This window comes from Pseudophryne corroboree, chromosome 6 (assembly GCF_028390025.1).
Source record: "Pseudophryne corroboree isolate aPseCor3 chromosome 6, aPseCor3.hap2, whole genome shotgun sequence".
NCBI lineage: Eukaryota > Metazoa > Chordata > Amphibia > Anura > Myobatrachidae > Pseudophryne > Pseudophryne corroboree.
The window spans coordinates 517,032,785-517,059,928 of record NC_086449.1 but is presented as its reverse complement, the minus strand read 5'-3'; the positions used below and the strand labels follow the sequence as shown (position 1 = coordinate 517,059,928).

General features: G+C 44.6%; 1 protein-coding gene across 2 annotated transcripts in view; it reads right to left on the bottom strand.

The window, feature by feature from the left end:
* Window positions 1-27,144, bottom strand: part of PTPRR (protein tyrosine phosphatase receptor type R) — a 415,965-nt gene that overhangs the window by 23,560 nt on the left and 365,261 nt on the right. For both annotated transcript variants that reach the window (XM_063927466.1, XM_063927467.1), the window contains one exon: window positions 18,719-18,829. In XM_063927466.1, coding sequence (XP_063783536.1) covers window positions 18,719-18,829 — 111 coding nt within the window. The remainder of the gene's footprint in view (window positions 1-18,718; window positions 18,830-27,144) is intronic.

Sequence of the window (27,144 nt, the reverse complement as noted above, 5' to 3'; positions counted from 1 at the left end):
GGACTGGGGACCACCAGTATTATATAGTAGGAGGACAGTGCAGAGTTTTGCTGACCAGTGACCACTAGTATTATATGTTCTCTGCCTGAAAAACGCTCCATATCTGTGCTGCATTGTAGTATATACAGGTTGAGTATCCCATATCCAAATATTCCGAAATACGGAATATTCCGAAATACGGACTTTTTTGAGTGAGATAGTGAAACCTTTGTTTTTTTGATGGCTCAATGTACACAAACTTTGTTTAGTACACAAAGTTATTAAAAATATTGTATTAAATGACCTTCAGGCTGTGTGTATAAGGTGTATATGAAACATAAATGAATTGTGTGAATGTAGACACACTTTGTTTAATGCACAAAGTTATAAAAAATATTGGCTAAAATTACCTTCAGGCTGTGTGTATAAGGTGTATATGTAACATAAATACATTCTGTGCTTAGATTTAGGTCCCATCACCATGATATCTCATTATGGTATGCAATTATTCCAAAATACGGAAAAATCCCATATCCAAAATACTCCTGGTCCCAAGCATTTTGGATAAGGGAGACCATAACTGTGGTGCATTTAAGTTTTTGTGCGCAGTATATATATACAGTAGTAGGACAGTGCATAATTTTGCTGACCACCAGTATATAATATATAGCAGTACGGTACAGTAGTCCACTGCTCTACCTTCCTCTGTGTCGTCAAGTATACTATCTATCCATACCTGTGGTGCATTTAACTTTTGTGCGCAGTATATATATAGTAGTAGGACAGTGCATAATTTTGCTGACCACCAGTATATAATATATAGCAGTACGGTACAGTAGGCCACTGCTCTACCTACCTCTGTGTCATCAAGTATACTATCCATCCATACCTGTGGTGCATTTAAGTTTTTGTGCGCAGTATATATATATAGTAGTAGGACATTGCATCATTTTGCTGACCACCAGTATATAATATATAGCAGTACGGTACAGTAGGCCACTGCTCTACCTACCTCTATGTCGTCAAGTATACTATCCATCCATACCTGTGGTGCATTTAAGTTTTTGTGCGCAGTATATATATATATATATACAGTAGTAGGACAGTGCATAATTTTGCTGACCACCAGTATATAATATATAGCAGTATGGTACAGTAGTCCACTGCCCTACCTACCTCTGTGTCGTCAAGTATACTATCCATCCATACCTGTGGTGCATTTAAGTTTTTGTGCGCAGTATATATATAGTAGTAGGACAGTGCATAATTTTGCTGACCACCAGTATATATACAGCAGTACGGTACAGTAGTCCACTGCTCTACCTCTGTGTCGTCGAGTATACTATGCATCCATACCTGTGGTGCATTTTAGTTGTGCGCAGTATATAGTAGGAGGACAGTGCAGAATTTTGCTGACCACCAGTATATATATAGCAGTACGGTACAGTAGTCCACTGCTCTACCTCTGTGTCGTCAAATATACAAAAGTTCAGTAAAATTACCGTATATACTCGAGTATAAGCCGAGTTTTTCAGCACATTTTTTGTGCTGAAAAAGCACCCCTCGGCTTATACTCGAGTGATGCGCCCGGAGCCCTGTGCAGGAACAGAGCACAGGAAGCAGCCGTGAGAGAAGGAGGAGGAGGAGAGAGGGGGACTCGGGAGCCGCAGCAGCGCACTGTAATTGGTGCATCGACCAGTGACGCTGCTGCAGCCATCCCTCTCCCTCTCCATGCTCACCGAAGTACTGCCGCGCCGCCCGCCTCCTCAGCCGCTGCGCTCTGTCCCAAGGCCGGCCACCGCTGCCCGCACCGCCTGCTGCTGCCTGCACTCGTGCCCCGTCATTGAAGGTTAGTAGAGACAGGCTGCGGGGTGGGGAGCGCGGGTGTGTCGGGGGGAGCGCGGGTGTGTCGTGGGGGGGGGGGGGTAGTTGGGGGCTGGGCATATCTGGCACTGTGAGGGCATATGGTATCTGGCACTGTGGGGGCATATGATGCACTGTGGAGGCATATCTGGCACTATGAGGGCAAATATCTGGCACCATGGGGGCATATCTAGCACTGTGGGGGCATATCTGGCACTATGAGGGCATATCTGGCACTGTGGGGGCATATGTAGCACTGTGGGGGCATATCTGGCACTATGAGGGCAAATATCTGGCACCATGGGGGCATATCTAGCACTGTGGGGGCATATCTGGCACTATGAGGGCATATCTGGCACTGGGGGCATATGTAGCACTGTGGGGGCATATCTGGCACTATGAGGGCATATCTGGCACTGTGGGAGCATATCTGGCACTATGAGGGCAAATATCTGGCACCATGGGGGCATATCTCTAGCACTGTGGGGGTATATCTGGCACTGGGGGGCATATCTGGCAGTATGAGGGCCGTGTCCAGCTATAGCTGCATTTACCACCCTAGGCTTATACTCGAGTCAATAAGTTTTCCCAGTTTTTTGGGGGAAAATTAGGTGCCTCGGCTTATATTCGGGTCGACTTATACTCGAGTATATACGGTACCCAAAAATCAAAATTAAAAGCGTCTGATGAGAAGCGTAAACTTGCCAATATGCCATTTACGACACGGAGTGGCAAGGAACGGCTGAGGCCCTGGCCTATGTTCATGGCTAGTTGTTCAGATTTACATGAGGATGGAAAAACTCATCCTCTTGCTAGAAAACTGCAGTGCCACTCCTAGATGGGCCAGGTGTTTGTGTCGGCCACTTGGGTCGCTTAGCTTATTCACACAGCTACCTCATTGCACCTCTTTTTTTTCTTTGCATCATGTGCTGTTTGGGGACTATTTTTTAAATCTGCCATCCTGTCTGACACTGCAGTGCCACTCTTAGATGGGCCAGGTGTTTGTGTCGGCCACTTGGGTCGCTTAGCTTAGTCACACAGCGACCTTGGTGCACCTCTTTTTTTCTTTGCATCATGTGCTGTTTGGGGACTATTTTTTTAAATCTGCCGTCCTGTCTGACACTGCAGTGCCACTCCTAGATGGGCCAGGTGTTTGTGTCGGCCACTTGGGGCGCTTAGCTTAGCCATCCAGCGACCTTGGTGCACCTCTTTTTTTCTTTGCATCATGTGCTGTTTGGGGACTATTTTTTGAAGTGCCATCCTGTCTGACACTGCAGTGCCACTCCTAGATGGCCCAGGTGTTTGTGTCGGCCACTTGGGTCGCTTAGCTTTGTCACACAGCTACCTCATTGTGCCTCTTTTTTTCTTTGCATCATGTGCTGTTTGGGGACTATTAATCTGCCATTCTGTCTGACACTGCAGTGCCACTCCCAGATGGGCCAGGTGTTTGTGTCGACCACTTGGGTCGCTTAGCTTAGCCATCCAGTGACCTTGGTGCACCTCTTTTTTTCTTTGCATCATGTGCTGTTTGGGGACTATTTTTTTGAAGTGCCATCCTGTCTGACACTGCAGTGCCACTCCTAGATGGGCCAGGTGTTTGTGTCGGCCACTTGGGTCGCTTAGCTTAGTCACACAGCTACCTCATTGCGCCTCTTTTTTTCTTTGCATCATGTGCTGTTTGGGGACTATTTTTTTGAAGTGCCATCCTGTCTGACAATGCAGTGCCACTCCTAGATGGGCCAGGTGTTTGTGTCGGCCACTTGGGTCGCTTAGCTTAGTCATCCAGCGACCTCCGTGCAAATTTTAGGACTAATAATAATATGGGGGGTAATTCCAAGTTGATCGCAGAAGAATTTTTTTTTAGCAGTTGGGCAAAACCATGTGCACTGCAGGGGGGGCAGATATAACATTTGCAGAGACAGTTAGATTTGGGTGGGTTATATTGTTTCTGTGCAGGGTAAATACTGTCTGCTTTATTTTTACACTGCAATTTAGATTGCAGATTGAACTCACCACACCCAAATCTAACTGTCTCTGCAAATGTTATATCTGCCCCCCTGCAGTGCACATGGTTTTGCCCAACTGCTAAAAAATTTCCTGCTGTGATCAACTTGGAATTACCCCCATTGTGAGGTGTGAGGTGTTCAGAATAGACTGGAAATGAGTGGAAATTATGGTTACTGAGGTTAATAATACTATGGGATCAAAATGACCCCCAAATTCTATGATTTAAGCTGTTTTTGAGGGGTTTTTGTAAAAAAACACCCGAATCCAACAAAAAATTTTCAGGGAGGTTTTGCCAAAACGCGTCCGAATCCAAAACACGGCCGCGGAACCGAATCCAAAACCAAAACACAAAACCCGAAAAATGTCCGGTGCACATCACTAGTATACAGTACAGTACATATTAATAATATTACAGCATACAGTACATATTACCATTACAGCATACAGTACATATTACCATTACAGCATACAGTACATATTACCACTACAGCATACAGTACATATTACCATTACAGCATACAGTACATATTACCATTACAGTATACAGTACATATTACCACTACTGCATACAGTACATATTACCATTACAGCATACAGTACATATTACCACTACAGCATACAGTACATATTACCACTACAGCATACAGTACATATTACTATTACAGCATACAGTACATATTACCATTACAGCATACAGTACATATTACCACTACTGCATACAGTACATATTACCACTACCGCATACAGTACATATTACCACTACAGCATACAGTACATATTACCATTACAGCATACAGTACATATTACCACTACAGCATACAGTACATATTACAATTACAGCATTCAATACATATTACCACTACCGCATACAGCACATATTACCACTACCGCATACAGTACATATTACCACTACAGCATACAGTACATATTACCACTACCGCATACAGTACAGATTACCACTACAGCATACAGTACAGATTACCACTACAGCATACAGTACATATTACCACTACAGCATACAGTACAGATTACCACTACAGCATACAGAACATATTACCACTACAGCATACAGTACATATTACCACTACAGCATACAGTACATATTACCACTACAGCATACAGTACATATTACCACTACTGCATACAGTACATATTACCACTACTGCATACAGTACATATTACCACCACAGCATACAGTACATATTACCATTACAGCATACAGTACATATTACCACTACAGCATACAGTACATATTACAATTACAGCATACAGTACATATTACCACTACCGCATACAGCACATATTACCACTACCGCATACAGTACATATTACCACTACAGCATACAGTACATATTACCACTACCGCATACAGTACAGATTACCACTACAGCATACAGTACAGATTACCACTACAGCATACAGTACATATTACCACTACCGCATACAGTACATATTACCACTACAGCATACAGTACAGATTACCACTACAGCATACAGTACATATTACCACTACTGCATACAGTACATATTACCACTACAGCATACAGTACATATTACCACTACTGCATACAGTACATATTACCATTACAGCATACAGTACATATTACCATTACAGCATACAGTACATATTACCACTACAGCATACAGTACATATGGGTGGTCTTCTGTTTGCCGGCGGTCGGGCTCCCGGCGCTCAGTATACCGGCGCCGGGAGCCCGACAGCCGGAATACCGACAATTATTTTCCCTCGTGGGGGTCCACGACCCCCATAGAGGGAGAATAAAATAGTGTGGCGCGCGTAGCGCGCCACCGTGCCCGTAGCGTGGCGAGCGCAGCGAGCCCGCAAGGGGCTCATTTGCGCTCGCCAAGCTGTCGGTAAGCCGGCGGTCGGGCTCCCGGCGCCGGGATGCTGGTCGCCGGGAGCCCGACCGCCGGCCAGCCGTAGTGAACCCGTACATATTACCACTACTGCATACAGTACATATTACCACTACCGCATACAGTACATATTACCACTACCGCATACAGTACATATTACCACTACAGCATACAGTACATATTACCATTACAGCATACAGCACATATTACCACTACTGCATACAGTACATATTACCACTACTGCATACAGTACATATTACCACTACCGCATACAGTACATATTACCACTACAGCATACAGTACATATTACCACTACAGCATACAGTACATATTACAATTACAGCATTCAATACATATTACCACTACCGCATACAGCACATATTACCACTACCGCATACAGCACATATTACCACTACAGCATACAGTACATATTACCACTACCGCATACAGTACATATTACCACTACAGCATACAGTACATATTACCACTACAGCATACAGTACATATTACCACTACTGCATACAGTACATATTACCACTACCGAATACAGTACATATTACCACTACAGCATACAGTACATATTACCATTACAGCATACAGTACATATTACCACTACAGCATACAGTACATATTACCACTACCGCATACAGTACATATTACCATTACAGCATACAGTACATATTACCACTACAGCATACAGTACATATTACCACTACAGCATACAGTACATATTACCACTACTGCATACAGTACATATTACCACTACCGCATACAGTACAGATTACCACTACAGCATACAGTACAGATTACCACTACAGCATACAGTACATATTACCACTACAGCATACAGTACATATTACCACTACAGCATACAGTACATATTACCACTACTGCATACAGTACATATTACCACCACAGCATACAGTACATATTACCATTACAGCATACAGTACATATTACCACTACAGCATACAGTACATATTACAATTACAGCATACAGTACATATTACCACTACCGCATACAGCACATATTACCACTACCGCATACAGTACATATTACCACTACAGCATACAGTACATATTACCACTTCCGCATACAGTACAGATTACCACTACAGCATACAGTACAGATTACCACTACAGCATACAGTACATATTACCACTACCGCATACAGTACATATTACCACTACAGCATACAGTACAGATTACCACTACAGCATACAGTACATATTACCACTACTGCATACAGTACATATTACCACTACAGCATACAGTACATATTACCACTACTGCATACAGTACATATTACCATTACAGCATACAGTACATATTACCATTACAGCATACAGTACATATTACCACTACAGCATACAGTACATATTACCACTACTGCATACAGTACATATTACCACTACCGCATACAGTACATATTACCACTACCGCATACAGTACATATTACCACTACAGCATACAGTACATATTACCATTACAGCATACAGCACATATTACCACTACTGCATACAGTACATATTACCACTACTGCATACAGTACATATTACCACTACCGCATACAGTACATATTACCACTACAGCATACAGTACATATTACCACTACAGCATACAGTACATATTACAATTACAGCATTCAATACATATTACCACTACCGCATACAGCACATATTACCACTACCGCATACAGTACATATTACCACTACAGCATACAGTACATATTACCACTACCGCATACAGTACATATTACCATTACAGCATACAGTACATATTACCACTACAGCATACAGTACATATTACCACTACAGCATACAGTACATATTACCACTACTGCATACAGTACATATTACCACTACCGAATACAGTACATATTACCACTACAGCATACAGTACATATTACCATTACAGCATACAGTACATATTACCACTACAGCATACAGTACATATTACAATTACAGCATACAGTACATATTACCACTACCGCATACAGCACATATTAGCACTACCGCATACAGTACATATTACCACTACCGCATACAGTACATATTACCACTACCGCATACAGTACAGATTACCACTACAGCATACAGTACATATTACCACTACTGCATACAGTACATATTACCACTACAGCATACAGTACATATTACCACTACAGCATACAGTACAGATTACCACTACAGCATACAGTACATATTATCACTACCGCATACAGTACATACAGTACTTATTCAGCATTTAAGCTCATAGTTTTAACTTATTTTCTCTTACGTCCTAGAGGATGCTGGGGACTCCGTAAGGACCATGGGGAATAGACGGGCTCCACAGGAGACATGGGCACTAAAAAGAACTTTAGGTATGGGTGTGCACTGGCTCCTCCCTCTATGCCCCTCCTCCAGACCTCAGTTAAATACTGTGCCCAGAGGAGACTGGGTGCACTACAGGGAGCTCTCCTGAGCTTCCTGAAAAGAAAGTATTTTGTTAGGTTTTTTATTTTCAGGGAGACCTGCTGGCAACAGGCTGCCTGCATCGTGGGACTGAGGAGAGAGAAGCAGACCTACTTAAATGCTAGGCTCTGCTTCTTAGGCTACTGGACACCATTAGCTCCAGAGGGAGTCAGAACGCAGGTCTTCCCTAGCGGTTCGTCCCGGAGCCGCGCCGCCGTCCTCCTCGCAGAGCCGGAAGATATAAGCCGGGTGAGTATAGGAAGGCAGAAGACTTCACAGGCAGCAGAAAACTTCAGAGCTTCGGAGAGGTAACGCGCAGCGGTAACGCTGCGCGCCATTGCTCCCACAACACACACACACAGCGCACACTGTGGGGTGCAAGGCGCGGGGGGGGGGGGCGCCCTGGGCTGCAATGTAGACCTCAGCACTGGCTTTTAGGAATATTAATTACTCAGTTTGATATCATTTCAGAGCCCCCGCCAGTGTAAAGAAAGAGCGGGACCGAAGCCCGCCACTGAGGGGGCGGGGCTTCTCCCTCAGCACTCACCTGCGCTATTTTCTCCTCAAGCACACGCTGAGAAGCTGGCTCCCCGGACTCTCCCCTGCTGTTCACCAGTGACAGAGGGTTTTAAAGAAGGGGGGGGGGGGCACATAATTGGGCGCAGTGAATAGCGCTGTATCTGGGTAATATTTTTTCTTTTTCCCAAGATTATTGGCGCTGGGTGTGTGCTGGCATACTCTCTCTCTGTCTCTCCAAAGGACCTGGTGGGGGAACTGTCTCCAGATAAAGCTTTCCCTGAGTGTGTGGTGTGTCAGTACGTGCGTGTCGGCATGTCTGAAGCGGAAGGCTCTCCTAGGCAGGAGGTGGAGCGCATGAGTGTGGTGTCGCCGTCGGCAAAGCCGACACATGACTGGATGGATATGTGGAATATTTTAAATGCAAATGTGAATTTATTGCACAAACGTTTGGACAAAGCAGAGTCCAGGGACAACACAGAGGGTCATACCCTGCCTTTCTCTATGTCACAGGGACCTTCTGGGTTTAAAAAGCGGCCGCTTTCTCAGTTAGTTGACACAGATACCGACACAGAGTCTGACTCTAGTGTCGATTATGATGATGCAAGGTTGCAGCCACAATTGGCAAAGAGTATTCATTATATGATTATTGCTATAAAAGGATGTGCTGCATATTATAGATGACCCCGCGGTGCCTAATCCTAAAATCTACATGTTTAAAGAAAAGAAGCCTGAGGTTACTTTTTCACCTTCTTTTGAATTAAATGAGTTATTTGAAAGTGCTTGGGAAACTCCAGACAAGAAACTGCAGATTCCCAAAAGGATTATTATGGCGTATCCTTTCCCTATCAAGGACAGGATATGGTGAGAATCCTTCCCAAGGGTGGACAAGGCGTTGACGCGCCTTTCCAAAAAGGTGGCGCCGCCGTCTCAGGATACAGCGGCCCTCAGAGATCCTGCTGACCGCAAGCAGGAAACTACCTTGAAGTCAATTTACACACATACCGGTACATTACTCAGACCAGCAATAGCGTCGGCTTGGGTTTGTAGCGCTGTACTAGCGTGGACCGATACCTTATCTGCTGATATGGATACGATGGATAAGAAAACTATTTTATTGACCCTGGGACATATTAAGGATGCGGTCCTTTATATGAGAGAGGCTCAAAGGGATATAGGCATACTGGGGTCCAGAGCAAACGCTATGGCGATTTCTGCCAGGCGGGCACTGTGGACCTGACAGTGGTCGGGTGATGCCGACTCAAAACGGCATATGGAGGATTTGCCGTACAAGGGTGAGGAGTTGTTTGGGGTAGGTCTCGCGGACCTAGTTTCCACAGCTACTGCTGGTAAATCAACTTTTTTACCTTATGTTTCCTCACAGCCTAAGAAAGCGCCACATTATCAGATGCAGTCCTTTCGGCCGCATAAATCCAAGAGAGCTCGGGGATCTTCCTTTCTTGCCAGAGGTAAGGGCAAGGGGAAAAAGCTGCCAGCTACAGCCAGTTCCCAGGAACAGAAGTCCTCCCCGGCTTCTACTAAATCCACCGCATGACGCTGGGGCTCCGCTGGGGGAGTCTGCTCCAGTGGGGGCACGTCTTCGTCTTTTCAGCCAAGTCTGGGTTCACTCTCAGGTGGATCCCTGGGCAATAGACATTGTTTCCCAGGGGTACAAGCTGGAATTCGAAGAGGTGCCTCCTCGCCGGTTTTTCAAATCGGCACTGCCGTCTTCTTCCCCAGAGAGGGAGGTAGTTTTGGCAGCAATTCAAAAATTGTGTCTCCAACAAGTGGTGGTCAAGGTTCCCCTGCTGCAGCAGGGGATGGGCTATTACTCAACCCTGTTTGTGGTCCCGAAACCGGACGGTTCGGTCAAACCCATTCTAAATTTAAAATCCTTAAACCTATACTTAAAGAGGTTCAAGTTCAAGATGGAGTCGCTCAGGGCGGTCATTGCAAGTCTGGAAGAGGGAGATTATATGGTGTCTCTAGACATAAAGGATGCATACCTTCATGTCCCCATTTATCAACCTCATCAGGCGTTCCTGAGATTTGTGGTGGAGGATTGTCACTACCAATTTCAGACGTTGCCGTTTGGGCTGTCCACGGCCCCGAGAATTTTTACCAAATTAATGGCGGAGATGATGGTGCTCCTGCGCAAGCAGGGGGTCACAATTATCCCATACTTGGACGATCTCCTGATAAAAGCGAGATCGAGAGAACAGTTGCTGGTCAGTATCACTCTCCCTGAGGGTGTTACAACAACACGATTGGATTCTAAACCTGCCAAAGTCACAGTTAGTTCCAACAACCAGATTGCCTTTCTTAGGCATGATTCTGGACACGGAACAAAAGAGGGTCTTTCTCCCGACGGAAAAGGCCCAGGAACTGCGGGACTTGGTCAGGGACCTGTTAAAGCCAGACAGGGTGTCGGTACATCACTGCACGCGAGTGCTGGGGAAAATGATGGCGTCTTACGAGGCCATTCCATTCGGCAACCTTCAGTGGGACCTTCTGGACAAGTGGTCCGGGTCACATCTACAGATTCATCAGATGATCCTCCTGTCCCCCAGGGCCAGGGTATCTCTCCTGTGGTGGCTGCAGAGTGCTCACCTTCTAGAGGGTCGCAGGTTCGGAATCCAGGACTGGGTTCTGGTGACCACGGACGTGAGTCTCCGAGGATGGGGAGCAGTCACACAGGGAAGAAACTTCCAGGGTCTGTGGTCAAGCCAGGAGGCTTGTCTACACATCAACATTCTGGAATTAAGGGCCATATACAACGGCCTTCGTCAGGCGCAGTCCTTACTTCAAGGTCTACCGGTTCTGATTCAGTCAGACAACATCACAGCAGTGGCTCATGTAAACCGCCAAGGCGGCACAAGGAGCAGAGTGGCAATGGCAGAAGCCTCAAAGATTCTTCGATGGGCGGAGAGTCATGTAAGCGCTCTGAGAGCAGTCTTCATTCCGGGTGTAGACAACTGGGAAGCAGACTTCCTCAGCAGACACGATCTGCATCCAGGAGAGTGGGGACTTCATCAGGAAGTCTTCGCAGAGATTGCAAGTCAGTGGGGTCTGCCTCAAATAGACATGATGGCTTCACGCCTCATCAAGAAACTTCCGAGATATTGCGCCAGGTCAAGGGACCCTCAGGCGATTGCAGTGGACGCACTGCTGACACCGTGGGTGTTTCAGTCGGTCTATGTGTTCCCTCCTCTTCCTCTCATCTCAAAGATACTGAGAATCATAAGACGAAGAGGGGTTCAGGCGATTCTCATCGTTCCAGATTGGCCTCGAAGGGCCTGGTATCCGGATCTACAGGAAATGCTCTCAGAAGATCCGTGGCCTCTTCCTCTCAGGGAAGACCTGTTACAACAAGGGCCCTGTCTTACCGCGACTGCGTTTGACGGCATGGCGGTTGAACGCAGGATCCTAGCGGAGAAGGGCATTCTGGAGGAGGTCATTCCTACTCTGATAAAGGCTAGAAAGGAGGCGACATCGAAACATTATCACCGTATCTGGAGGAAGTATGTGTCTTGGTGCGAAGCCAAGACTGCTCCTCCGGAAGAGTTCCATCTGGACCGTTTTCTCCACTTCCTGCAAACAGGAGTGAATTTGGGCCTAAACTTCGGCTCCATTAAGGTTCAGATTTCGGCCTTATCCATTTTCTTTCAAAAGGAATTGGCTTCTCTTCCAGAAGTCCAGACTTTGGTGAAAGGGGTGCTGCATATCCAGCCTCCTTTTGTGCCTCCAGTGGCACCATGGGACCTTAACGTGGTGTTACGGTTCCTTAAGTCTCACTGGTTTGAACTGCTTCAAACAGTTGAATTGAAGTATCTTACTTGGAAGGTGGTCATGTTATTGGCCTTGGCTTCGGCACGGCGAGTGTCAGAGTTGGCGGCTTTGTCTCACAAAAGCCCTTATCTGATTTTCCATGTGGATAGAGCTGAGTTGCGGACTCGTCCCCAATTTTTGCCTAAGGTGGTTTCGTCTTTTCATATGAACCAACCTATTGTGGTGCCTGTGGCTACACGGGACGTGGAGGATTCCGAGTCCCTAGATGTGGTCAGGGCATTGAAAATTTATGTGGCCAGAATGGCTCGGGTTAGGAAAACAGAGGCTCTGTTTATCCTGTATGCAGCCAACAAGGTTGGTGCTCCTGCGTCTAAACAGACTATTGCTCGCTGGATCTGTAACACGATTCAGCAGGCTCATTCTACGGCTGGATTGCCGTTACCGAATTCGGTTAAGGCCCATTCCACTAGGAAGGTGGGCTCTTCTTGGGCGGCTGCCCGGGGCGTCTCGGCATTACAACTTTGCCGAGCCGCGACTTGGTCGGGTTCAAACACTTTTGCTAAATTCTACAAGTTTGATACCCTGGCCGATGAGGACCTAATGTTTGCTCATTCGGTGCTGCAGAGTCGTCCGCACTCTCCCGCCCATTTTGGAGCTTTGGTATAATCCCCATGGTCCTTACGGAGTCCCCAGCATCCTCTAGGACGTAAGAGAAAATAAGATTTTAAACCTACCGGTAAATCTTTTTCTCGTAGTCCGTAGAGGATGCTGGGCGCCCGTCCCTGTGCGGACAACATCCTGCAGGACTTGTATATAGTTGTTGCTTACATAAGGGTTATGTTTCAGTTGGATCAGTTTTGGACTGATACTGGTTTTGTTTCATACTGTTGACTGGTTCGTATATCCCATGTTATATGGTGTGAATGGTGTGGCTGGTATGATCTTGCCCTTGGATTTACAAAATCCTTTCCTCGTACTGTCCGTCTCCTCTGGGCACAGTTTCTCTGAGGTCTGGAGGAGGGGCATAGAGGGAGGAGCCAGTGCACACCCATACCTAAAGTTCTTTTTAGTGCCCATGTCTCCTGTGGAGCCCGTCTATTCCCCATGGTGCTTACGGAGTCCCCAGCATCCTCTACGGACTACGAGAAAAAGATTTACCGGTAGGTTTAAAATCTTATTATTATTTTAAAATGCCACCATCTAAGACAAAATGGCAGTTAATGGATAAATGACATGCAGGGGCGTAGACAGTACTTTGTGGGCCCCATAGCAACATTCTGAAGGGGCCTCCGTCCCAATGCTTCTAGAGAGACACTTCTCTGCAGCAGTTGTTAATATTATGCCCTATTATAGTGCCCTAGTTCATTTTCAGAACCATAGTAGAGACTTATTTAATGTTATGCCCCACAGTAGTGCCCTAGTTTCTTTTATGAATTGTAGTAGTGCTTAAGTTCACCCTATGTCTCAATTTAGAGCTTGCAGTACACATTATGGCGCACAGTACCCCCAATTCACATTATGATATATAGTGCTTCTCGTTCACATTGTGCCTCATTACAGTGCCCCGGTTCATATTATATAACATTAAAATGCCCTCCAGCAAGTCCAGGGGCATGCCTAGATATATTGCAGGTCCCAAGGAGAAAGTTTGAAAGGACCCCTACGTACCACAAAATGGTGAAAAATGTATATGACACATGTAACTTTGACAGGGAAGGTGGGCCCCTCTGAGCTCTGGGCCCCATAGTAGCTGCATTGCCTGCACCTATGGTAGCTACGCCCTTGATGACATGACTTTCCTTTTATTAAGAAATTTCAAGAGAACAACAATGAAACTGTTATACTCAATGGGCAGTTCTTTTATTTTCAGTTGGCCATGGTGGCAGTACTGACATAAAGGTCCATATTAAAGCAAACTGGGAACAGATATCGTGGCTATACATTGTGAGATATCCACTGTGCATGACCCCGATACCACATACCTCCCAACATGACCCTCTCCAGGAGGGACAAAATGCTCTGCTTCTGGATTTTTCTCTTAATTTAAGATTGCCGGCACCGGTTTTGAACAGTTTAATGGATAAGAAAGGTGTTTCACCACAGGTGATGGCAATCATAAATTAAGAGCGAAGCCCAGGAGCAGAGCATTATGTCCCTCCTGGAGAGGGTCATGTTGGGAGGTATGATACCAGCATGTCAGATAACATATCTCTCGATCTGACAGACATTTTATCTCACAGTGGGCGGGATGTATTAAGATACATCGCCGCCCCTCGCCGCTTACCGCAGTGATGTTGATCGCATATGTACTAACATATGTGATCAATATCGCGATGCGGTGACGGAGGCCCCCCGCGATACCTGTTAGGTGGTCTGCGGGGGGTCTCCGTCATCTCCCCGGGATCTTTACACTGGCTAGACGCTGGGAAGCAGCAGCAGGCTGCCCCCGGCGCCTCCTCCTCCCCCCTGCAGCTGGAAGGACCTCCGGCTGCATTGCTAGGGGGAGGAAGAGATTACCTTCCGGGTCCAGGGCAGCCTGGAGGAAGGTAAGCCGGGGGAAAGGGGGGTCAACATCTGCGGCGGGGGGCGGCGGTGTTGGCAGGTTGCAGCGGTCGGTGATAAGAAGCCCATAGGCTTTTATAGGGTATCGCCATCCAAAGATGGCGACACCCTGGACGGCGAAAACGCGGCGGTAGGGTCTTAGTAAATTTGAAAATGCTGTAAAACCCCTGTTTTCAGGGGTTTTACCGCATTTTTGCTTTATCCATACATCCCAGTGTATGGATAATAAAGTATATATGCAATGCTGCTAAATTAATATAGCCAGCAATTGGAAATCTCCTAATCCTCCTACCTTCACCTTTCTGCCTTCCCTCTTTCCCTCCCCTTCTTTCCTTCTTATAGTTATACATTTTTCTTATACATAATTTTTTTTATTTTTACTGAAACTTGCCGTTTTTAACAAAAACATAAATCCACTGCGTTCTGTTGTCATACGTTCTTTCTCACGAACCTAAAATATGGGTTTGTTGCATGTGGTTCTCTGCCCAGTAGGAGTATTGTGCTCTGTAATGTGGTCCATTTTTTTCTATTGATAGGTTTATTACTGTTTTTCTAATAACTTGTTTTTTGCATATGTTATGCTACTCTTGATTGCTCGTGTAGTGTTTTATATACAGTACAAACAAATTTGGGGGGGGGGGGAGTTTTCACCTACAGTATTAAGCTTGGAAGAGAACAAAGGTCAGTTCCTATTTCTTAACAGACATTTAACTAGACATATCCTTTTTTTTTTTTTTATATAACGGTTACTAAAACAACCACTAGTAAGTGACATGAGTAACCACTTCCATAAAAGTGTAAAAGTATATTGAATGTTTCCATTTAGAAATATTTCAGTCATGTTACAATATTCATTATAATCTTCCAAGTTTGCAATTACAGCTGCATTACAATGAGCAATCTTTCAGCTCAGCTGAATTCAGGGTTTTCCAGCCTGACTGTTTGACACACTTGACACATGAGAAGCTTTTATATGTTTGAAGTACTGATCAAAATGCCCCTGCATCTGCATCAGATATTAGACAGAAGCTGGGGTACAAGTACCTCCTGAATGACATATATCCTGAGGGAACAGACATTTCATATTATGTAAGTGTGGAAAGGGGCCTGTTTTAATATTACCAGCTGAGACCATTGTTCTACTCGCAATTTGTCAAAAATTGGATGGACACATCTGTTTTCAGCCTTAGCAACTAGACAGGTCATCCTCTCTCTTATAGACCCTATTCCGACCCGATCGCACGCTGCACATCCTTGCAGTGGTGCGATCGGGTCTGGAATGCGCACGCGCGGCGTGCACATTGCGCATGTGCGTCGTTGCCCGCAACGACACTGACAGTGGAGAAAGCGGTCACAGCGGCGACCGAAAGAAGATTGACTGCAGGAAGGCATTCCGGGGCATCAACTGATCGTTGGAGGCCGTTTTTGGGGAGTGGTAAGAAAAACGCAGGCGTGTCCAGGCGAACGGAGGGCGGATGTCTGACGTCAAAGCCGAGCCCATCATCGCTGGATCCGTCGCACAGGGTAAGTATGTCCAGGGCTGGTCTTGATTTGTGAGAAACTTTTTTAGCATAGCAGGGCTGCACAAGTGATCGCAGCCCTGCTATGCTAAAATACACTCCCTCATAGGCAGAGAATAGTTGACCGCACCAGCAGCAAAAAGTTGCTTGGTGCGATCAACTCGGAATGAGGGCCATAATTTGCAGATCTGGGCTGCCTCAAGAACATTCCCTTAAATGAATTCCCACCAGCTGGAACAGTTTTACATTGTCATTGCTTTGTTGTTTGTTTGTTTGATATGTTAGTTATGACATGTTTAAATGTATCTCCCTGGTAGCCCAGCACCGCAGAAATATCATATGCCCTGATGTAGAGTTGGATGGTATTAAGGAGCATGAGTTATTGCAATACATGTATTGAAAACAATGGATATTTGCCCTATGTAGAGTTGTAGGAATCTTGCAATGTGTCCCCCACATATCTGTATGCTTGGTTTAACATTAGTCTTCATCAGTGCGCAATGTACTTACCCTATACTAGGTGAATAAGTCTCTTGTGGTGTTATTTCTCTGAGCATACCGTGAACATCATCTTTACTATGATCCTCTTTAGTACACCAAGTGAGTGGATACTGAGAGAGCATAATGTAGCATTGTCCTGCTTGGAGGAGTTAGGCAAGTCACAGCTCTAGCTCTCCCACTCTCCCAAATGAAGTAATATACATTTTTGGAGTGTGTATGTTCCTGATGCCCAGAAACCTGCCTGACTGGTGAAAATGAGTATACACTGTAGCTTCTCTGCCATTTTGAAGCCCTGGCACTGCAGTGGACTCTGAGTGGTGGGGAGAGATGACGCACCTTCAGGCAGCAGTAGTGCACACCAATCAACCAATCATGTGCTTTTATATGGAAAAGCACTAATATATACATGAAAAATAGGTAAGGGATTTACTAACCTAAAATGTATTTTTTACTTAACATACTACCCCCCTCCCATGTAGCAGACCATGGATATCTTATACCAGGCTTAACTGTCAAATTCTACAGATCACCCTTATGTTAAAGAGTTGGTTAACATTAAAGTTTGTGTCAAACAAGTAATAAAAACTACAAACCCAAGATCAGCGAACTTGCATTGCATACCTTCCAACATGAACCATTCCTCTTGGACTTCCCTCTTAAAACCACTTAACTGACGATTTTTCCCTTCAAAAGCGTTAAAACATTGTTTTTTTAAAATGTATTTTATTTAATAAAGTTGAAAAGGTATTTTTTTAAATATTTAAACATTATATTATTCACATCTGCAGAACGGATCTCCTCGTCAAAAAGGGGGGAACAGGGTTGGACGGCGCAGTTTCATGAAATCTGACCATGCCAGTTTTAAAGCATGATTGCCATCACCTGTGTTTGAACTAGTTAATTGATAAGAAAGGCATTTCAACAGAGGTGATGCCAATAAGAAAGGTGTTTCAACACAGGCGACAGCAATCATAAATTAAGAGGAAAGTCCAGGAACAGAGCAATTTGTCCCTCCTGGAGAGGGTCTTGTTGGAAAGTATGCATTGTATGTATGAGCAAATACAACAGTGTGGTTGAGCGTAGCAGTCAGATTTTCTCACACAGTTAAGGACAAACTGCAATTTGTCGCATTTTTCTGCATATCTGTTTATGATTGTATAGTACTGATGTGCAGTGATGCAGAACTTAATGTACTGCAGTTCCTGGCACTTACTACAAACTGGAGGCGCTGACAGTACAGTACACAAAGTTCAGATATAAAAGCAATCTGCTGTCCTGGTCACATTAAAACACTGTACCTCCGCACAGCTTTCATTCTTTTGGCAAATCTCCCTATTCCTTTTGCATCTAATGTTTATATTGTCAAGCATAAACTCCTACACTGGCACACAAATATTGTCACTATTTACCACTAATGAAACAAGCACCCTGCTTCATTTTCACATTTGCTGGTTGTTTGTATCACATGCAAAATTGTGTTCTAAGCATGTCATATGCACAAAAATGTTAAGGATACTGTTTATCTTTTATATTCACGGAGACTCATTAATAGTGATACTGTATGTATCTAGAAACAGATACTCAGGCTTCAGTGGCTTTTTTGAGAGTCTGCAGGAGTATGAGAGGTGAAACGGACATCGCATTACCTTTAAGGTGAGAGATCGGATGGTATAATGTTCAAGTTCATTGACGCTGTTAACAAGCACCTCAACATTTCCATAGATCCCCCTCTTCTCTGGCCAGTAGAGAACACATTTCTGCAGAGAACAATATAAACTGTCACACACATTATTACATACAACCTAAGCTTATGTAAATCAACATTATGTCCCACTGTAATACAGTATATTCAGCAAAAGGTGAGCATACAAATGGAGAACATGCTGTGTTATTGCAGCTCTTACAATGATATAGGCACCTTAAAACACATGGATTTCATATGGGTTTCACTTGAATTACTTCTGCTGATCAGCTGTATAAAATCCCCATGATTTTAACACACTTGTACTTGCTAAAATAATTATATATGAGCATAGTTAAATCTATGTGCAAGTTTCATACTGGACACTGTAGCTACAATTATATCTTATATTATCTATTAAATATAATCTTTATATCTATGCTAATATTTGAATATCTTGATACTGTATGTGACATAATAAAGTACCATATAAACCCCAGTGTGACTACTATAAGTGCTACAAACAAGCAAACAATACAGTAAGCAGTGTGGTATACCCAACTGACCTGTTCAGCCTTTCTACAAGATCAACTACCAAGAGTTACTGCAGGTTGCAGCACTTACACGCTCTGAGTTATCATTGCCTGTAAAACCTGACAGGCTCCCTTATAAGATGAATAGGGGAAAGAATAACATATAAAAGTTCAGTAGCCACCCATTGTGGAAATGTTCACATTGTCACATTATCTGATCTGCAGCATTTACTCCTCCCTATGTATCTCAGGGAAATTATAAACATGGGGAAACAAAGGTCTAAAAATACAGCTGCACCCTGACCATTCTGCGTGCTGCATTGTGTTTTCTGAATGGCTGTGGTTAAAGAGACATGCTTGGCTATGCAGGCACCATGTGCATTAAGAAAGTCTTCGTTGGTTGTTATACAGAAACTATAAGTATGTGCAATATGGGTGCAAGATATCCCAACATGCTGGCTTAAAATACAGGAAAGTACAAGGTAGTTTGCTGAAAGATGTGAAAACATTCCACAATAATGGAACTACTGTAGTATGTCTGACCCGTCATGCGCCAGGTCTCTAGCTATTCTGGCTCCCATGTAATCTCATCCCATCTGTGTTTCTCCAGCACCACCCCTTAATGTTCTCTACAACCTCAAGCCAGCGTGTCACTCCATCGTGCCCCATATGTGTCATTCCAGCCCTATGCCCCCGTAGTGTCTCTTAAGCCTCATGCACAGCCTGATTCTCTCCAGCATCTTGTCTCCCCGTGCCTCTGCAGACTCAGGCCATCCCAGTGTCTCTCCACAGTCTCATTCCCCCCCCCCACCCCCCCACCCCCTCTTACCCCTACCCCTATTCTCAAGGTTTTTTTCCCACATGTCTCCTCAGCCTCATGCTCCTCCATGTCTCTACAGTCTCTTGTCCTCCTGTCTATTTCAACTCTGTCCTCCTCCAATCTAGTTTGCAATATAATTTAATAATACTCTAAGTTAATTAAGATGTCCATTTACATAATTTATGGACACAATTATTTCTATTCCCATATATAATATGTCCCAGTCGAGGAGAACATTTCCCAGTACCCTAGAACACTGGCTTATAGTGATAATAACAGTAAGAACAATGTAAAGATTCAGCTGGAAACACATGGTACAGTGGTGTGCTGTCATACATACAGTATGTGCTTAGGGAGTTATTCTGTAAGGATTGCAGATTCTACTAAAAAGTAGAATCTGCAATTCGTTCTTTTGCAAGCTGGGGGCTGCTTATTGAAGGGCAAGGCCGCTCAGCATGCAGAATGGCCTGACCAGCGGCTGCGACCGCAATTTAATCACTGTGGATGACCCCCTGCATCTGCAGCTAGGCTGCGTATGCAGGAGATCTGCTGACATTTCTTAGATCAGACTGGCTGCATGTGACACCACACAACCATCCCAAAAATGCCGCCGCCCCACCCCTGTTTTCCCTGCACCATCTGCAACTCTCCGTTGCTGCCCGCCCCACGAGCGCCGCTGCCTGTGAATCAGGTAAAGGCGTTCACAGACAATGCGATCACATAGCATTAGATGGCCGCTGCCGGGGTTATTGCGGTTGCATCGCTTAGTGATGCGACCTGAATAAACCCCATAGTTAACAGCTTGTGCTGTAGGAACACATAAATGACATAAAACTCGCATTGTACTGAAGCAACACATAAAGGGAAAAGGCTCATGTAAAACACACAATGCAATAGGTGTAAAACACAGTAACTGGGGCCATGGAAAAAGTATTTAAAGCAACAGTTCCCTGCCAGAAAATAATAATAATACAGTTATTGTAGCAAATTACATCACAAACTGGAAAAAAAAAGATTTTACTACAGATTAATAAATTTAAAGCACCCAGAATTTGTTCTTAGGAAGCACTTTTATAATTTGACACAAGAAAGTACCTAGTCAAAACTGTATACATTTGTGTCTGATGTATGGGGATGTATGAGTTTAAAGGAAACTCTAACTTAAGGTCCATACATATTAGACGATGTCGCTCTGTGAGCGACATCGTCTAATGTTTCCCCCTCCCGGGCCGGCCGGTCGGCGGCCGACTGTACACACTGAGCGATATGACAGCTCATATCGCTCAGTGACGTCACGCCCCCGCCAGCCCTGCATGAAGGTCGTGGACGACAGTCCACATCCTTCATGCATGCCCTACCGACAGCGACGATCGTTGCCGACCCGCGGGGCCGCGCATCGGTCGTCGCTGGCGGCATACACACTTGACGATAAAATGAGCGACGTCGCTCAAGAAGGGGGAAAATGAGCGACGTCGCTCATTCTATCGTTAAGTGTGTACAGACCTTATCAGTAAGTCATTTTTACCAGTACTAATATGAAATAATGATTAAATATAAACATATTATATTGCTGTTAAAAATGATAGTATGGTTTTCAATACAGTATCATAGTAATTCTCCTTTTGTACAAACTGGCTCAATACATTACAGGATTATATTTATAATATAATGTTTTTTTTCATAGTCATTTATATTTTTTCAGAAATGTGCATCAAAATGACCTCACCTATGACCAAATTTAGTATGATGTGCAGGCATATGCACAATATAAATTAAATGTGGTATAGTCACACAAACGAAAAAGATTCACAAATCTTTGTAGAGGTCTCAGTATAGGAGGGCGGGTAGAGCAAGTGCATTAACAGACTGTCATTTATAGTTAAAATGGATCCAGAGTGTCAGTTATACAAATAGATTATAATCACCACAATAAGACCTGCTTGGATATACGGTATATGCAGGGCCAGCGCTTCTATTAGGCAGCTTTAGGCAGCTGACTAAGGGTGCTGGGACCATAGGGGGCAGCCCGCTGAGACTGCCTGGAAGAAAAATGAAGGACATCTTTGAAAAAGACAATCTTCTTCTAGATCGGGATTAGCAAACTACTGGCAAGCTTAGGAGCAGAGCAGCGTGTGTGGATCAGTCCGCTGCACAGGGAGTCAGGCACAGGTGAATCCCAGCCACAGAGATCGGCACTAGAGCTGACAGTCACACAGGCACCCAGAGGGAGGAGGACAGAGCATCGCCCGGACAGCCAGGTTTCCTGCAGGTGTCATGGTGACACTGCGCATGTAGTACAGTAGCTGTGCCTGGCCGGCACTGTCAGCTCCTGGAGTCAGCTCCTGAGTTCTTGCTCACACCAATGGCCCGGTTACTGCCAGACAAACATGGCCAAACTGTATATGACCAGAGCCGCTGCCACAGCGCAGGAGAAAAGCCCCCTCATATGTAGATGTCCTGTGTCCACCTCCCTGTCCTGATGTCCAAAGGTCCTGTGTCTCCCCTTCACCCTCATGTCCCCAGGTCCTGTGTCCCTCCTCCTCTGCCGCCCCCCCCCCCTCATATGCCTATGTCTGTGTCCCCCCCTCCACATGTTTTGTGTCCTCCTCACCCTCTCCACCTGCTTATGTCATGTGTCACCCAGTCGCCCCTCATGTGCCCAGGTCCTGTGTCACCCTCCCCTCATGTCCCCAGGTCCTGTGTCCCTTCTTCCGCTCCCACCCCTCTCGTGTCCCCATGTCGCTCCTGCCCCATCACGTGACCAAGTCCTGTGTCACAGCTTTACTGGGCTCCTCCATCCCTGCAGGGGAGCAGTAGGCTGAAGTTTTGCCTAGGGTGCTGTGAAATCCTGCACCGGCCCTGAGTATATGACATGTTCAGGGGCAAACACAGAATATCTAGAGAGGGGTTTCTAAATGCTTGATTTCAGAGCAAGTGTGGCTAGCACAAGAAGATGGCATAATTAGCAGTAACAAGCTGTTGTCTGCCTCATACTATGTGCAGTGTATGTAATACAGGGTATCCGTTCAGATGGTCGACCATGTTATGGTCGACAGTCATTAGGTCGACCACTATTGGTCGACATTGACATGGTCGACATGGACACATGGTCGACACATGAAAATGGTCGACACATGAAAAGGTCGACATGAGTTTTTTAACTTTTTTTCTTTTGGGGAACTTTTCCATACTTTACGATCCACGTGGACTACGATTGGAACGGTAATCTGTGCCGAGCGAAGCGGTAGCGGAGCGAAGGCACCATGCCCGAAGCATGGCGAGCGAAGCGAGCCATGCGAGGGGACGCGGTGCACTAATTGGGGTTCCCAGTCACTTTACGCAAAAAACGACACCAAAAAAAGTTAAAAAAACTCATGTCGACCTTTTCATGTGTCGACCATTTTCATGTGTCGACCATGTGTCCATGTCGACCATGTCAATGTTGACCAATAGTGGTCGACCTAATGACTGTCGACCATAACATGGTCGACCATTCATACCGGAACCGTAATACAGTACTTCAGACATATGCATGGCCAGTGGTTATGGCAAGTCTCTTACCAGTTGCTCTCTGGTCTAGTGTGCTGATTGAGCACTCAGATCCACACATGACCAGCATGTACATTCTGCACATTAACTGCATCTTGTGGCCACTAACTGGGCTGGGGGAGAGGATTTCCAGGCAACTGGAAACTACCCATGCATTTGCATATGGCATGGCTTGACAAATCTTTCTAAAATCTAGGAGCCAGGATGAAAGTATAGGAGCCAGGCCACTGTTGTCGTCCCCCCATCCGTCCCCCCCCCCCCAAAAAAAAAAAAAACACAAAAAAAAAAAACACCTGACTTGTTTCAAAATACTGTACAATCTCTACCTAAATAAGGGTTTCTGTAAATCAAACAATACTATGTACTCATTTATGTAGCATTTATAAGACTAAAACGAGCAGATGTTACTAAATGGAGTTTAATAAACACATGTTAAGTCGCATTTGTGATTTTACAAACAAGACAACAAAATGACACAAATACACAGTTTCTTAAAAAAACAGGTATACAGTAAAAGCATAAACAGAAAATGAGTGTACTTTTCATGCATCATCTAGTGGACAGCTAGAATCTGTACAGCTTCTCAGTAACAGACTGATCCCCAATTACATTTTAAATATTATTTTGCTGTGCACAAAATACTGTATACTGCGAGGGCCCACTTTATAAAAACCTACAACATAATTCCAGCTTTTAAGCAAAATTAACTAAAAATGTAATTCACAATACAATAATTCAAATTATCGCAGGAATGTAACAAATTTTGCATATCAGGACAGAACTTGCATGAAAGCTCTGCCCCAGCGAATCCCTCTAACTGCTTATCAGCATGCACTATACTCATTTTTTGCGATAGTGCGGCTGTTACTGTGCAAGCGCTGGTAGCTGCATGGACCACAGAGCCGATGAGAGAGACGCCTGATGAAAGGAGACTTGATGCTGGAGGGAGGAGAGTCCCACCACTGCTGGTGGTGTAGAGATGGTGCACATGCTTGTAAGTATTTATTTATTTGTTTTATCTAGTCATCTGGCTGCTTTGGAAACAAACATGTCAGGAGGTATTAAGGAGCTGAGAGTAGCAAAGCTGTTTCCTGAGTATAAACAGCATTATCGCATTTGCAGAATGAAATGAACCTAGTAGTACATAACGCCATTTGAATATGGCGTCATTACCGCGAGGCTCCTTCCAGTATTTTTAAACAATTTTAGTTTAGTAAATTTGAGCAGATCTCATTTCCCATTACAAATTTTCTGCTCACTAAAAAAAATGTGAAATTAAGGGCTGGAGAATGTTGTGAATTCTCCTCCAATTGCCCATGAGAACATTTACTAAAATAATGTAAAAACACCCATTTTCACATCATTTAAGTAAAAATAATATTGATAAATAAAATATGTCCGTAAAAGAGGTACAGTATGTGGGCTACCCAGTTCTACACATATCACTAGCATTTTTTCACTACAAATTCTAGTACTTAGGGGTCTATTTACTAAGCCTTGGATGGAGATAAAGTCACTGGAGATAAAGTACCAGCCAATCAGCTCCTAACTGCCATGTCAGGCTGTTTTTGAAAAATGACAGTTAGGAGCGGATTGGCTGGTATTTTATCTCCAGCAACTTTATCTCCATCCAAGGCTTAGTAAATAGACCCCTTAGTTCTACACTAGCTTTGCAATAGAACACGGTTTTGATAATCTGTCCAATAAACAGAATATCAATTTCTGCACATATTTATATGAGACACAAAAAGGCTTTGATAAAAATCTTGGGAAGAGCTTGATCTCTCTTGTTGCTAAGGTTGGTGTCTGCTTGACACATTATGTGCTTAGGTTTATTGCTTAAGGATGTATCTACAGTAGGGATCTTCAATGCATTATAAAAAGTACTGCTCTGATGCCTGTTGGATTCCTATACAAAAAAGTGACCCTCTCTTCACGTTCCAACTGGTTTTACTGAAAGGACCTAGAATTCTGTCACGGTGTAGGTTCCATAATCCATTCTGGAGTTGACTTTTCCTCTGGAGACAGGCTTCAATTGTTCAAATTAGTTGAGAAGAACCATGTCTCCAAAGGAAAACCCCTTGTTTACTTGTGCACATTGACTTCACAGGTACTCATATCACTAAGAGTAATCATGACCACATTTGTATATTATTTTGTTAATTTGTGATTATGCTGCTATAAGTATGCCAATGAGCAATTGGCAATGTGTACATTGTCAGGTAAATGTCAAACGAAAGAATAATCTTTGCCTATATATTTTGGTCATTGTTTTATTTAAAATATACTAAAAACTCAGAATGCTTTGCAGGTAAATTACTAGTGCACTGACGGGGCTGGGCCATCAAACAAAGGTTTCTATAGGGCCCAGTAATGCTGTGTTGTGTCCCTGGTTATCCTCACCATACCATAACATAGAGGTAAAACTCCCTGATGGTCTACAACGTAAACGGCTCATTAATCTATTTGCCATTAAGTTATGTAATAAATCATAGGAATCCTTTAGAGCATTGATGTACAGTCAGGGAAGGCAGGAGATTCAGAGCCTCGCCTGTCATACGCCCAAGAGTTTTGACAAAAGAAATAAAAAATGATTAGAATAATACAGCAATGATATTTATAACTTATACATATCTTCTTTGTATTATTCTAATAATTTTTATAGCCAAAACTCACTGTATTTGTGATGCTCCACTGCAGAGACAGGGAAAGATGAGAGGTGAGGCAGCGATGAGTTAAGCTTCCCACGATGGTCAGGTACGGCCTGGCTGGAGCAAGGGTGGGCCGCAGCCAATAACACTGCAGTGAAAAGGACCAGGTGCGGCAACAGTCAAATTTGGCATGTCAGCTAGAGAGCTGGAAAGAGGCTTCATCTCCATTCCTCACAGTTCTTCTCACTGATGCTGTCCGCTGGAGTCTAAGGGCTGGGTACCAGTCTCCTCCCACCAAACCAGCTGCCCCCTGCACCTGCCTCCCACGGCACTGCAGCTGCGCTGCCGAAATCACCCAGTGTTTTGTGCATGTGCAGTAGAAAAATCACTGGGAAAATGGGTGCCGCGCCATTTTCCCGGAGATCTGCGGATGCGCTGTAGACTCTGGGACAGCGCTAGGGTCCCTCTATGCCCAGAGTTAAGTGCTGCCGCCGGCTAGAGAGGAGGGGGGCCCAGACGGAGCCTGCACACGGGCCTCCCCCTCTCGAGAAACACCTATGGTTTGAACCCAGTGATATCATATGATGTCTCTCAAACACTTCCTCATCATCTCAAGGAATACAGCTACCACAGCTGGGCTTAACCATACCCAGATAAAATACTAAACATGTACAGATGTGTCCTCATACATCTAGCCTCAATACGCCACGCAGTGGAAGATGCCAGGCACAATATGAGCTGACAGATCCCGGTGAACTCTGACAGACTCTGCTAGCATCCAGTGTTGAAGTTCCCACTAGGCATTTGGGGCACGTGGGGCGGCACTTGCTGAAGGGTG